Source organism: Hesperophylax consimilis, chromosome 23 (assembly GCF_061612785.1).
Source record: "Hesperophylax consimilis isolate HC1 chromosome 23, BYU_Hcon_1.0, whole genome shotgun sequence".
Lineage (NCBI taxonomy): Eukaryota > Metazoa > Arthropoda > Insecta > Trichoptera > Limnephilidae > Hesperophylax > Hesperophylax consimilis.
The window spans coordinates 21,400,092-21,415,945 of NC_142858.1; the positions used below are offsets into that span (position 1 = coordinate 21,400,092).

Sequence of the window (15,854 nt, forward strand, 5' to 3'; positions counted from 1 at the left end):
TGTTCTGATCGTATATTGATGGTAACATTTCATTATCATTATCGTTGTATTTTAGGCTTTCAACCAGGGTTCAACCGGATAAGACTATGTAATACAAAATATGCAGCCAGGGTTCAATCCCGGTTAAGTATGTACTAATGCAAGATATGTTCCAGCCACCGCAGTAGATAGGAACCTACTGAACCATCGTAATTTAGTAAAACCTAGGTCAATACCAATCCAAAATATGGCGTGGATCGTGAAGTTCGAAAGGCAAAATTAAAATTTGGTAATATTTTGGGAGGTCCTGTGCTTTACGTCCTATCCTATACCTATACTTCAAATTAATAAATTATGTAAGCTAAGTAATGCTGAGTAAGCTGAGAAGATGAAACCTTGATTTTTATCAATGTCTACAGTAACGGTCAATGGTCACGTCTACTAAAATATGTTTTTGTAACAAGTATAAATAATATTCACTCTTTGAAACTTACCACAGCTTTCAGCATTTAAAAAAAATCTTTTTAATAGTTTTAATAATATTATGTGATGAGTCATTTGGTTTCAGATAGCGATCCTTTTTTTGAAAAAAAAACAATAAAACAACCTTCAGTAGATGACATTTTTGGGCACTGCCGCGCGCTGACGGCTAATACCGATATTAGCGACATCTATGAATCATGTTGAAAATTTTATTAAGTTTTATCGTTGAACAATCACTAAAGTTTTAACGAAATATCAATAGATGGCATTAAACCTAAAAATCTTGAACCTCTTTTCAGGAACAGTAAGTATTTTAGTTGATTTATTTTGCAAGTAATTTTATTAACATGAAATAATAATATAACACTAACCTGATATTATTTTTGTCAGGCTGAATCCAATTCGTAGCCTTCATCGGGGCCATGGCTCCGTGAGGAGACACTCCGGACCAGAGGCGCTCAGGCTGCTTGTAGGACCCGTCCAAGTTAGTAGATCGCACGTCTGCAGTCTTAGCACTTATGTTTTCTATGTCGGACTTGCAAAACGAAAAAGAACTACTCATTGAGTCAGAAGAATCAAATGATCTGTTTGACCCGTCCGTCCTCTTTGAAGCGGGAGACGTCTTGCCGCACTCAGGATATTTTGTTGGCAGAGAATGTCTTTTGGGTTCCACAGTCGGTTTCCAAACAATACTAACATCGCTGTATTCTTGGCTCGTGTGATTGTTTTGATGTACATTAGGGTGCACTTCTGGCAAGGAAGGCTTAAACGTTGCTCTCAATGGCTCAGCTCTATACTGACCAGAGATTTTATTGACTTTTTCACTGGTGGCCAACGATCCTTTCCCATTTAACATCAACTTTTGCGCATAATGGTATTGCATATTATTCGATTTATCTGCTTGCATGGATTTTTCAGGCATAAAGTTAGATGTTTTATGATCATTTTTATATTCTCCATCAAACTTCATGGATGTAGATCTCAAAAATGGATTGATGGGTTTTTTAGGAGCTACAACAGATTGGTCAACCGTTATAGATCTGTACAACTGCCGCTGAGCCGATATGCCCGGTTTTTGAACCAGAGCTGGCCCATGAGACTTCTCTCGGACCGAAGCCCTGATGTTGGCGTGAATCATGGGACTCTCTCTGGAGATGTCGTGGGCATTGGCAAAACTGTTTCTTCTGGATGCGACGTTGATCTTGGGGGACGAGTTACTGCTCGGGTATTCCCTCTTGAGGGGCTTGGGTTTAGTAGGGGGCACTGGAGATCTCATAAAGTTCATGAGTCTAATTTGATTCTCAGGTTTGGAATCGAGGAACATAGGGTCCCTAAGGTTCTTATGAGTAATCTTCTGAAATTCAGAGGAAATGTTTTGATTATAGTTTTGCACTTCACTTGGAGGGGGGGTGTCTAACACTTGTTGACGATATTTCCATTCATCAATGATTTCTAGGGGGGGAGGGGGGAACGGCTCGTCACTGGCACTCAACACTTCGTCGTCCCGCGTGGGCAGGGGGGGTGAGGGCAATGGCAGTTCTGGGCTGTGGTGTCTGTTCTTATCTCTGTACAGGTCAGGAAAGGCTGATCTCAACAGCTCTTGGTTCTTCGGCGGTCTTTCTGGGACCCAATCATCTACTGATATAGAGTTACCGATTATGATCGGCCCTTGTAGATCGGAGTTTTGATTTTCGCAATTAATTAGTGGAGATGTAGACATCGGAGTGCTCACATTTGGATAAGAATTAAGATTATTAAAGTTGTTACTTTCATTGACTTTGCAAAATCCAGGACTAGAATTCCTAACAAAAGATTCGGAAGAACCGTTTGTTAACGGATTGCACGAATCATTGTTAATCATTTCACTATTGCTTTTTAATAATTTATTCATAGTATTGCTTGTTGGTGACTTGACAAGGTTGTGCTTGTGTTCACTCTTCTTAAAATAACCTAAATTAGATGGAGACCTGTTTTCAGTCAATTTGTAAGTCGCTTCATTCCTGGAGTGTGCCGACTCCTTAGGCTTCATCAGGTAGGACATGGCCGGTTCATTGGACGTAGAACTCTTCCTCGACAAGCTGACAGGCTCACAGTCCAAGCATGGCGACATTGGTTGCTGGTGTTCAGGGGGAGGCTGGTTGTAAGATGCCTCTTGATCAATTTGACTGTTTTCTTTGCTGTGGTGTGGATGAGGATGACTGCGTGACTTCTGGTCCATTGGTTCGTTGTATTTTGACTTTCCCCGAGTTTGTGACTTGAACGAGAGTTGTGGTTCTGATCTCCAAAAGTTCTTCTGTTGCCCCTGTTGGTGTCTCTCATAGAAAAGAAGGAGCGCCTTCTTTTGAATGGCCTTGAGAGCAGGATCGGACACTTTAGTCTTCTTGTCGGGGTCTAAATAGGTGTATTTTGTCGCTTGCTTCTCGTACTGGTGAACTCGCTCGGCGACTGATCTCTGTGGAGAGGGCGGGGAGTAACTGCTGAAAGAAAGAGAAAATTCGAATTAATTAGGTTGACTAAATGTTTATTAAATTGAATACATATATTGTCAAATGCAAAATACTACGTAGAGTTAATAAATAAAAGGAGAATTTTTGTGAAAATCAAGAAATTTGAATTTCACTCTGAGCTGGTAAGGGTTGAAGGTTATTTTTAATATTTGTTTTTAATGATGGTGCTAGAACATCCAAAATTACAATAAAAGGCACAATGGAATCCTTAAAAAGTCTGATTGATCTTGTTATTCAATAAGCATGTTAGTTACAGAGAGCTGGGTGATTGGGGCTCAGCCGACTGTGAGGCGGAGCAGCTGGACGAGTAGTGTCCGGGATTCTGTGGCGCGTCTATTCGGTTCTGCTCGATATACAGTACGCTCTCTGAGTTGTGTCTCTGCGGCGTCTGCACTCGGGCCGAGTGCGCTATTAGCTGCTGCCGGCCCAGATTCATGGAGCTACTCGCCACCGATACGTCGCTCAGCGAACCTGCAATTTCAATTTCATATAAAATATTATATTGTATTGTAAACATTTTAAACAATGTCAGGGAACATTATAACTCCCTCTTCCTGCATTATCTATGGGTAGAGGTGTATAAAAGAGGAGATAATCTATTTTACCCGTTGACTGCAAATTAACTCCTGCAGGGGTTTTTTTGGTTTGTAAACATGTAATAAATTCAAATAAAAAGGATTATAGGGAATATAAGTGTTTTTTTGCTTTAAGAATCTTTTATTTGGGCCCGCTCGCTAAGGAAATAAGATAAAATTTGGTCGAAGATAGATGAGATAGGACATAAGTGTCTATTGGCTAAGGTTGGAGATAGAGGGATTAGGATTTCATTCGAATTTGGAGTAAAATGTTTTGACTAAATTTGTCGAGCACATATGTTTTTAAGAAGGAATTTTCGAGCCCGTGTTAGTTATATTATTCCCGACGAACCAAGGACTTTTGGTGAAGTCAGAGCAATGAATTTTTATTTTGTACGTATTGTTGTTATAATAATACATACAAATACTAGAATGCATGTGAAATCTGACCTGGACAATTAAAATTTCTTGTAATGTGTTTTAGTAATAATATTACAGGACACTTGTATAGCGTAGTTTTGTCATATTTCACTTCAAGTTCACTGATTATTGTATTTCTGTCTTATTATTTGTTATAGTTTAATAATTTATAACTTTACTAAATAATTTTTTAATCATTTATATATTTCTGAATGAGTCACTATTTATAAATGAAGCTTTTCTATTTTCTGCCTTTTTCACTGATTTACTTGAACTTAAACTGTGTTTTATTCGGAAAATAAAGCCAATCAGAACCAACGAGTATTATACCAGAACACCAATCGAAGACTATGTCAGATCATTATTCATCAAATTTAAATTCGATTTCTGTGCAAGTTCTATTCAAGTTATGTTTTTATTTCATTACGGGCCAGTTTTTCACAGAACTTGGATAATAATAGAATTTAATGAAACTTTGACAGTTTATTTTATGTATTTACCTGTCCTAAAATTTCAAATCACTAAATTCCAATGAATTAACAATGCGCACTCTTGTAGTAATAAGAAACTTCATAGAAACGAACTAGTCAGTATTATATTCAAAAACAATATTGGCAAACACCAATAAATTCTAGTTTAGATTCATTTAGGTACATTATCCGATATTGACATGTTCAATGTTCATTGCGAAAATTAACTGAAAAAGTATTGTTTATGGACTTGGTAAGCTTTCCATGGGGAAAGTTGGACTAGTTTTTGATAATTTGCGATCAAGTAAACCTAATTAAGTTGGACTCTGAGGCTTATTAATTGGTGACGATGTGATGGTAGATAGATCTCTAAAAAACTATATGAGACATAATACATGTTGTAATGTTATATAGTCATTACACCGATGAAGAAAAATATGTAAAACGTCTGTCTTTAAACGGAGAATTTACTAATAATTATGCTTTTTTTTATGATATGATTAATATTTATTATTTTTCAATGTTCTCCCATAATAAGCATTGGTTTGATATGATTTTCTTAGGATGGGTTGTTTCATAGAATTTAAACAATTCATCAAATTTCGCAGTTAATTTTCAAGTTCTGTAAAGTGACTGGTCAAGTGATATAATAACAGAACTTGAATAGGACTTTTACGGAACCCGAAAATTAAGTTGAAATTTGATGAATTGTTTAAATTTTATGAAACACTCCATCCTTATTCTTGCTCTTAGTTTAAATGAACTGAGTGTAGACATTTTTCCTCAAAGTAATGATCATTTATAAGTTGGTCCTGCCTTTTGCAAAAATAAAAAGGCTGTGCTGCCTCGCTTTGGTCAAATTATCATATGTCATTTTATATTATGTAATATTCACCATAAACAGGATGTCCATGGGTAAATTGCACTAAATTCTACATGACGGTAGAAGTAAAAAGATAAATAATAACCTTGTTCAAAATTCCATTGTTTTTTCCATACAAAAATATTTTTTTCATGCAAAAACTCTCAAAAGGATGGATAACGAAAAAAATATTTTTAACCTGTTTTGCTTGTTTTACCAAGTAAAATTACCTCCTGAAGTTGGGGCACTTTGCCCCCGGACGCCACGTATTATGATGAAACAATGAATACGAGTATATAAATGGTTCCTCGTTATTACTCACCATGCCATTTGAGGGTTTCTGATGAGGAAGCACTTCCAGAGCTGGTGGTCACAACACTGTCATGGTCCCACGAGCTGCCTCGGAGGACGCTTGTATCAATGTCTCTCCGCAATCTGAAATACAAATTCAAAACATCATTTTCTACAAGTCCAGAATGAACATTCAATTTATTGAATATAACTAGGTATCAGTAACTCAACTGGGAAAGTGTTGTTCTGGTAACACAAACGGTTAGGGTTCAATTCCCAATAGGGACTTTTATTTTATTTGTCTTTTTCTATTTCTGAAGAAAAAAGAAGAAGAAAGAAGAAGAAGAAAGAAAAAGAAGAAGATCAGAGGAGCGCAAGGAAAAGAGATTTGCAAAAGAGGCATTTGAGGGAGTCCGCTTCAAAAGAGCTGGGAGCCAGAAGGTTCATGAATAAGAAGAAGAAAATCATAGGAGAAAGATGTTGCAAAGGTGACGGGGAGGCCACTGCTCAAATATGGGCGTCGGAAAGCTCACAAAGAAGTGTAAGAAGATTATAGGAGAGCAGGGAAAAAAATGATTTCTAAAAGAGACATTTGAGGGAGGCGACTGCCCAAAGCTGGGCACCAGATGGTTCATGAAATAGAACAAGAAGAAGATCAAAAGAGAGCAATGAAAAAATTATACCCAAAATACAACAGTGTCTTCAAAAAGTGATCTCTCCTCACCTGTCTAAAAATGGCGTGGAAGTGGAATCAGTGCTGGACACATAACTGTGATATCCCTCAGACTGCGCGTAAGAGGGTTGCTTCTGGTGCTGAATGTTGATTTCCTCGCAGTTCCTGGTGTACTCCTCGAGGTCGGCCAGGGTCAGCGGAGAAGCCTTCTCCTTGGTCAGCATGCCGTAGGAGTAGCGTAACAGCGACTGGTTCTCCAGCAGCAGGTCGTACTCCTCCAGGCCCTTGTGAGGGGAGTCACGTTCGGGCGGGGAGGGGAGGCCGTTCTGGTCCAGCCGCTCCATCCTGGCGTAGTAATCAAACGTTTCGGGGGAGTTCTTTTCGCAGCGCTCGAGCACAGTCTTCAGCTATAAACAATTTGTAAAAGCTAGTTAGATCGACAATTTATTAAGTAAATAATTAAGGTTTTTTCTAAAATTTCGGAAACATTAAATACAGGGTCTTAAGGGACGTACTTGACTTACTTATTACTTGACATTATTTGGAGTAAAAAATAAAAATTAAATTTTGGTCTCCGGTGACTTTGATGTTTTTTTTTCTTCTACAAAAAGATATAAAATCAGTAGGAATTGGACAGCTAGGTTCGATGTGAGGGGTTGGGCGGTTACTCCACTGAGTAACCAGTGTCGACATGTGGAAGTTTTTTTTTCAAAATATTTTTCGAAAAAATATTTTTTTTAAAAAAAAACATTAATTTATCATCATCACCGGAGACCCAAATTTCATTTTCATTTTTACTCCATATAATGTCAGGAATCACTGGTTAAAGTGAGTCAAGTACTTCCATTAACACCCTGTATATTTTCATTTTTTAAAGTTTTACACGATATCATGATATTTCGGATATGATTTCGCAAAAACATAAATAATTAAGACACGTAATTATTTTACTCCCTTCACTAGTCGATGTCTGTTCTAGGACGGGTAGCAATAATTGATAGTAATTTAATCTTTTTTATCTGCCTTAAAGAATTAGATACATGAAAATAAAATGACAGTTAGGCACCAATTAGTGATTTTAAAGAAATATGAGATAATAAAAAAAGGCAATAGGAAAATGGGCTTAGGTGAGAATAGAAGTTTGCTCTGGTAAGAGGATAATTACGATTTTGTGTATCGGTCGTAACCTCATCTTATTTTCTTTTGCATGATTTTATAATTAACAGTCTACTACTAATTGTCAACAATTTATGAATTTCAGTTGTGATTCTGTCCGTAATTCCGCATCAATAAACTCTAAAGAACTTTAGATTTAATTTGAATTGAAAAATCATTTTCGAACTTACTGTGGGAACAATTATTCATACAAGCTATAAAATACTTTTTTAATTAATATGTAATTCTATATTTGAAATGTGTATTTTTGATTTGATTTATATAAGTATCAGAGTTCATTTGAACGGTAAATTTTTAATCATTTCTAAAATTGTCAATTGTTGTTTTTGAAAGGCAACGATCCTGATGCAAATATTTATTTTTGTCTGCGCTAGTGAAATATATGCTAAGTAAACTTTTAGGAAAGAAAGCTGTAAAATTTACGACGCATTGAGGACACCTCGGTGGAATCGTATCTTATCAGGACCTACTAATGGGGTATTGATTTGTTACATATAGTATCAACCGCAACTTACCTAATTGCCATATAAAGTTAGTACACGGTTAGTACAGCGTGTTGATTTAAATCACAAATTGAAACTGTTCCTATCGCTTTCATTGAGTGGAATTAAAATAAAACTTTATAAAAAATATAAGAGTAACATACTAAACAGTGTATTTTTTCATTAGAAATGTATGTTCGCATGTAAGAAACAACTTTAAAAAATACAATATTATGATTAAGATTATCGACGACAGTTTCCCTTGAATAACTTTTTTTCTTTCTTTTCGTGAATAAAATTACTCTCGTAATTACCTTTTCGCTCGAAATTAAACGTTTTTAAAATTCGTTTGCCAGGCGATTATTATGTCTGTTACATATACTCGTCGCTATAAGGCACACTGAAAATACACACATTTTTGGAATTAATTACTTCAACTAATATTGACCTTCACGATGGATAAAGAAGTTGTTGGTTCTGATTTCGATCTTATTAGAAGATATAAACATAAGGCACATAATATTATAAACAACATTTATACAACAGTGTCCATTAATGATGTACTTGTAAGTTGCACTTAAAAGAAGAAGATCAATACATCGCATTCCTCTTTCTCTTTATCATCTTTATCCATCATCTCAAGGAAGCTGCGTCATATGAAATCATTTTATGCTCTTCAAGGTCGTTTGAAAAAAAAGTTTAAAATGGCTTTCATGCAAAAATTAATGCGATGGATAGTGACATCATTTGTGACATAGCCGAGATGTTTTGCGACGCACAACTCGAGATCAACGCTCTCGGTCGAAGGCTGCACGATATGATTTCCGGCGTTGCACGGAATGTTTATTATAATTATCCTATAATAACACAATAATGACTCCTAATCAAACCTGAGCCCGACGGCCAATAGACAAAAACGCACGCCAAAGGTCAGTTTTAAAAGCTTCTATTAAAACATTTATGAAATTTGTTGTTTTTTTTAAGGTGCTTTGAGTAGTTCCTTTTCACGGAGGAGATAATTTGGGTTAAATTCCAGAAATATAAGTTTTTTTTTTGTGAAGTTTACGGAAATAAATAATAATCTTAAGTCATTTTAAATACATGTAGGATAACGAAAGATTTTTTTAAAATATTTATGTTGAGGGATCAGTAGGATTTATAGGCCCTGTTAGGAGTTCTACCGAGCCGAACCCTCTGATATGAAAATATCTGGAGTCGGTGAATTATTTTCCCATTTGATCTCTGGTGAGTTGACGTGTTGTTCTTGTATTGTTTTGTATTTATTTTGCTTATATAATGCACTTGCATAATGTTGATTGACTAGATGATCATTTGTGGAAAAGTGTGTGGAAGGGTTTAGTTTTTCCTATGGGGAAGATTTAACCCGGACATAAAATCGGAAATATCTAAAAAGAAAAAGAAATTAATTAATTAAGAAGAAGAGATAATACGATAGACGTGTGTTGTGGGCGGATCTGTGAGTCCGAAGAAAGCTTGTTTTTCAGTACTTCTGCTGAAACAGATTCACCTATAATATACAAATTTAAAAAATAATTCTTTGAGCAGATGAACAACTTCATTGGGGCAGAGAAGTCAGTACGTATTTTACAAATTGGCACCATTTATATTCTCTTTGAAATAGGTAGATATCACACACTTCCTGGTTAAGAAGAAAAGAAGTTCAAAAAGAAGAAGAGGGAGATTACTAAAGATGATTTGAAAGGAAGATACGAGCGAGCTAATATGAAAAACTAATATAATTGTGAAAACATTTAATAAAGCACACTTAAATAAAATAGAGCAAAAATTCTTTAGGTATCGCAGACACGCCCTTAAAACACTTCTACAGGTTTTTCTCAGAATAGTGTAATTGAATATTTTTAATATTTATTATTTCCGATTTTATGAGAAACGTAACATTGTCAGTATGGAAGTATGCATTGTCTATATTCAATTAAAAAAACATAGAATTGAGTAACAACCCTTGGCCCTAAAGTTAAAGCAATATGTAGTCATTATTATTATCAGCCTTCGTACACAGAATTCTAATGAGTTAGGCACTAAAAGCAGAATTCTAGCAATAGTATTCTTATTAGGTAGCAGTGGCGGCTCGTGACTTTTGGGTGTTCTAGAGCAGTGGTCTCCAACCTTTTTGTCGCCGCGGACCGGTCAACGTCTGAAAATTTTAACGCGCTGAGGGTAGTTAAATGAGATGTTAATATTCTAGAACGTTTTTAATATTTTTTATTGAATTGTGTTTAACGGTATTGTGCCCGTGGTTACTTAGCGTAAAAAGATGTTTTCAACAATTTTTTTTTCGCGTCCCGGTACCATTTGCTTCACGGACTGGTACCAGTCCGCGGTCTTGGGGTTGGGGACCACTGTTCTAGAGTGTTGATATTACAAAAAATGGCATAATTAATGTTGTTGTAGCTGAAACCGATTTTATTATTTTTTCGAAAATTCGATTTTTGTATGAAGATTTCCTGACAAACTGAAATTTCCTGAAAATCTTCTTACAAAAATTCGAATTTCGAAAAAAAAAAAAATCGTAAATAAGCACTCTAGAACACCCAAAAGTCACGAGCCGCCACTGTTAGGTAGTATTACCAATTTTGTAGAACAATGGCGAGTAATCAACTAAAATATGATTAGCAATAATTTAACCCGATTTAATGGCCTTTACACGGCTGTGGGAAAACAGTGAATTACGCTTGGCAGTTTCATCTCCAAGAAAGTTGGCATTCCGATTGAAATACTGGCTGGGTAGGAAGTTAAACAATGACTGGTACTGGTGTGCATTTTATTTTACACTAGGCTATAAAATATCTGTGACTTGCTTATAAAAGGGCCAACGTCAATTTTTTGGTATAACAACGGGGGTTTAGGATCACAGGGGCCTATCTACAAAAACATTTTTTTTTAAATAAATGCAAATAAAGAGTAGAATGCTCATATACCCACATGAATGCCCAACTGTATCTCTTTAACTTCGAAACAAAATCGATTAAAATTAAAACATCCTAAAAAGAGCAAATTCTACTTAGACCTTTTGAAATTTCATAAACTTGCTTTGGCCCTTTTTATTTGTGATCATCGAGTCCCAAATTCTACCAACCGTCTGGAGGAGGTTTGTTATTAGGCTAAATTGGGGAGGGGAAGAAGGCGGGATATTATCTGGCTATTCAGACTTAATCATCAAAGACGGCTTAAGCCATTTAAAGCAAAGTTTCAATTCTGAATGGTAAGTCGATACTATTGAACGATTCATCAAATTTCAACGTTCATTTTCGGGTTCTGTGAAAGACTTCTTCAAGTTCTGTTATTATATCATTGTAGGCTAGTTGCTCGACAAAACTGAAATAAAAACAGAACTTGAAAAAATCTTTCACAGAACTTGAAAATGAACGTTGAAATTTGATGAATTTTTCAAATTCTCCGAAACAACCCGTCCTTAGAAATTAGATTATAAAGTGATTTGTAATTTTTAAAAATCGTCAATAATTATTTCTGGCCCACTACCTCGCTTTGACATTGGAGAAAACGCATGATGTTGCGAAATTTTAACCAAATTAAAGAATTCATATATTTATGTTTCAGATGCAGTTGGACGACTCGAACATGGCAAACAAAATGCTTTGTGGACGTTTTCCACGATTTTTGCACGTCTTTGTTCTTCATTGGTGGGAATCATGCATACACACGCGGATATAAATATACACATTTCTCTGAAATTGGATGATATTATACCAGATAATAAACGAAAAAAAATGTCGTTCTAACCCAATCGAGATGAGACTCGGTTGTTAGCCCGGTTGAATCCAGTCCCTGGGGAGGAAGGTTCAATCCTCGATCAGTAATTTATTTGTAAGAAACAAACAAGTTATGTAATACGAAGTTATGAGATTGATTAAAGTTGCCAAAAAAAGTTTCTTATGCTAAATTTGCATATATATAGGAGTTTTATTATTTCTTAAAACTAATTAGTGGTAAAGGAGGAAGGGAAGGGAATATACGATAAGGATAGGAGACACTCCCGATTTACAACGGACATTTTGTGTACAAAGAATTCATCTGTGTCAGTACTCTGTTCAACTCAACTCTGATTGCCAGACCTGTGCCTGTTAGCAGTCAACAGTCTACGCATCGAGGGAAGTTTTCTCAGACTTTATATCCTATGAAACGCATTAATCTGACAAAGGCTGACAGCTTGTCATCGGATCGGAAAGAAACATCGTATATTTATGATCATTGCGGCCGTTTCGAGAGATTTCTTGGACATTTTCTCTAAATACAGTGTGAAATCGAGTGTCGTATAAGTTAAATGATTTATACGTTTTTTAAGGTTAAAGGCGTTAGAAAACAAACTAGAAAAATGTATGTCGTACGCATACGAGAAATTCACAACATCCGACGCGTGTGACAAATGCTATTATTTACGCAGATTTACACAACACCGTGTTACTGAAAAATCACCACAGAGTTTAGGAAAAAAAAAAACAAAATCTTAAAACTAAGAAAATAAATCCAAACTAAATATGTCCAACATCAATCTATCGAAGAAGCCTTATTTTTTCAATGGTTGATGGAACTCGTAAATTTTACAAGAAGTGTAGCAGTTTATGCGTGCGTAATTCTTGCAGTGGCTATTGATTAATTCAACTTGGAGGTACCTACCGGCAAACAATGTAAAGCAATATTTTTCTCACAATTATTATGGCCTGTGCATAACTGAGGACCAAATAATTTTGTCTATGCTAAGTGTGCATTGGATTGCACCTAACGGAGAAACAATTATCAAACGGATTACGCCTTGCAATGATAACATAATAATAATAATCAATAAAGTAAAGCGCCAAACGTTTTTTAATCAAGTTATGAAACACGAAATTTTATTTAAAAAAAAAACTAAAAAAGACGGTTAAAAATTGTAGTTGGGGACTCTTGTGCGGCATACAAAAAAACGTGAAATAAACATGTTCCTATTTTTTTTTAAATTGGCTTGTTCACACGAAAGTGATAACTTCTGTAAAACTTATGTTTATTATTTTGATTAAATTTAAATTTTTAAATAATAATCAACTCAGTACCCCAAGACAAAACTCTGGGTCAACCACTTGTATACTGAATGTATATATTTATAATTACTGAATGGTTTACATTTAAAATGAATACGTTCATGGTCAAAATGTACACAGAATCCAAAGTATGTTCTTTGGAACGCACATTACTAAGTACAATGTAAATAAAGTAAACATCACTTCTTGATAAGATAACAAAGACGTCGCTTATTTGACATTTCCATTGAGTCTTTACGAGGAAATTCAATGGCTGCCGCTGAACTTTTGTAAAAGGCAGATAAATAATAATTAAATGTACGAGAGTAAGTGGCAATTGGCAGACCATGTAATGCAGTCACCACTTCTCTGTTCTCTGTTCCACAGTGTTTGTACAAGAAAATGCATTTAATAATAAAATTAGAACGATGGTGACATGTCATTTTGCGATAGTAAGTAAATACTTATGTAGCCTCAGGAAACTCAAAGTATGAACGATAAATTAGAGCTAATTTACAAACATGAACCCAAGGACAAAAGCTAATGCTGATCCACTCACTGGTTGACAAAATCCTTTCTTTCTCTGGTCTCCTTTGTTAATGTACCTAGATACTCGGGAAGATAGTTAGCAACACTTGTTGCAGAAATAGTAAATGTGTTTAACTGCACGGAATATAGTTACAAGAATACTATAATAATGGTTCCCTGATATTTCATCAAAATAAAAATTCAACACACCATTAAAAATTGATATAGATTCATTAAAAGTGATGAAACAAAAGCTATGTTTAATAGTTACATTTTTAACCTATTTAACCTAGTTTTTTTAGAAACAAAAACTAAGTTTAATAGTTACATAATATGTAACCTATTTAACCTAGTTTTTGTTGCATCACTTTTCATGACTTTATACCACTTTTTGTAGGTGTGTTGAATTGTCATTTTGAGGATATACCCGGTCACCTATAATAACATTTCTCAGCAATAATTACAATTAAGGTTAACATAATACATTTCTTCTGCATGGGTTCTATATAATCTCAAAGAATTTTTGTAAAAGCCCATATATAAATAAATAAAATCTGCTCTGATTAGGTTTTGGTTCATAAAAATAATATTGGATAATTATGTATCGCTGTTTTTGTGAAAAACAACCTCAAGGGCGCAAGTTAACTCCAGTTTACTGACTATCTTTCATCTCTATTTCGTGTTATCTAATTAGATTCCTGCCTTTATTTCATATTATTTGTTCAAGTGTGTAGTCTTGTTAGGTTAGGTTAGGTTCCTGTCGTTCTCTCGTTTCATATGTTACAGTCTGTGCTCTGGTAAGGTTAGGTTCCTGTCATTATCTCATCTCATTTGTTAAGTAGTGTGCTTCGGTTAGGTTTGGTTTCTGCCTATCTCTAGTGTTTCTATAATTTCCTTTGTAAAAGTGTGCTTAGGGTAGGTTATGTTAGGTTTCGCTCATGCCTTTCCCTCGTCTCCTTTGTCCAAACATTCAATTTGGTTCCCGTCTCCTTTGTTATAAGTGCTCTTATTGGGTTAGGTTGGGTTCATGTCTTTCCCTTTCTTAAGGTCAGGTAATCTTCTGGTAAGGCTACGTTGGGTTTAGTTCCTGTCTTTCTCTAGTCTCCTTTGTTAAGTAATTTTGGTTAGTTTGCTTTGCTGTTGTTAAATAGCTTCTGGTCTGAAGTTTAGAGGGCACTCCTTGAAAATTTGGTGTGGTCAGTTCAGAACTAAGTGTGTATTCTAGTTAGTTTATGTTCATGTGGTTGGTTGGGGTATTAGCTAAGAAGGCACTTTCTGGGGGTGCGACTGGCGCATGTAGAACTAACTTATGGCTAGGGGGTTCTCTGGTGTAGTTGGTGGTTTGTCCAGGACTATTGACGAGTTATTTCACAGAATTTGAACAAGCCGGCCTAAGTGTGTGTTCTAATAAATGTGTGTTTACGTGATTGGTTGGTTGGTGTGTTGGCTAGGTACCTGCTGGGGATGCGACCGGCGCATGTAGGGCCTGCTGAAGGCCAGGGGACGCTCCTTGGGATAGCTGGTGTGGTCAGTCCAAGACTTGGAGCGCTGGCTGCTGCCCGTGGGAGGGGCGCGGGTGGCGCGCGGCGCCTCCGCAGCCGCCTCGATGGGCCATGAAGGGAACTTCTCGTGGCCCGGCCCGTATAGCACGTCTATCAACACACAACACCACACATTTTAGCATGTTTATCGTTCAACTCCGAGAAACTCGCATACTCTGAACATCATTATCATTAGTCAGAGTGGGTAGTGTTAGTACGAAAGACTGCAGGTGCAATGCGATCACCTGGCGAAGGCGGGGCAATGGTTGGAGGGGTCGGATGGAGGTTATCAGATTATTGACTCAATCGGAAAAGGGATTAATGAAAAAAATACAATAGGTACTTGCCTAACTAATATAATATAACAACAAATCCATATTATTAGCGGGAGAATGCTTTTTCATGATAAATTGCATTGCAACATTAAATCAGGAACATTACTTTTTTTAAGTCCCTTCCATTGTAATTTTTTTTATCAATAACAGTCTGGTAAAATGTTAATGCAAAAATGGAGGATCTAGTATATCCATTATGCATAAGGAGTGCTAAGTTAGATGAAAATGTGCAAGTCATTTTGGAACGAAAACGGAAAATGACACTGTCTTAAATTATTAAGTACGAAACGGCCAAAAAATATTTTATAAATGACTTGATTCGAAAGTATGCAGTAATTTTTGTACTGGAACAACTTTTGATATACCAATCAATGTAATATATAATTAAAGAAAATAATACTAATTTATCCAAACTAAACATGAAACAGAACAAGGCACAGAAATAACCTACTATTACCAGCTATTTACTGTTTAT

At 35.8% G+C, this 15,854-nt stretch overlaps 1 protein-coding gene across 3 annotated transcripts in view; it reads right to left on the reverse strand.

Annotated features, from left to right (window-relative positions):
• Shrm (shroom) overlaps positions 1-15,854 on the reverse strand; it is a 198,907-nt gene that overhangs the window by 139,280 nt on the left and 43,773 nt on the right. The window contains exons 3-7 of one of the 3 annotated variants that reach the window (XM_089645843.1): positions 14,959-15,155; positions 6,312-6,667; positions 5,619-5,731; positions 3,224-3,440; positions 834-2,936 (exon numbers count right to left, since the gene is read on the reverse strand). In XM_089645843.1, coding sequence (XP_089501969.1) covers positions 834-2,936; positions 3,224-3,440; positions 5,619-5,731; positions 6,312-6,667; positions 14,959-15,155 — 2,986 coding nt within the window. Of the gene's footprint in view, positions 1-833; positions 2,940-3,223; positions 3,441-5,618; positions 5,732-6,311; positions 6,668-14,958; positions 15,156-15,854 lie in introns of all 3 variants that reach the window. The other 2 variants (XM_089645842.1, XM_089645844.1) reach the window with 2 other exon arrangements.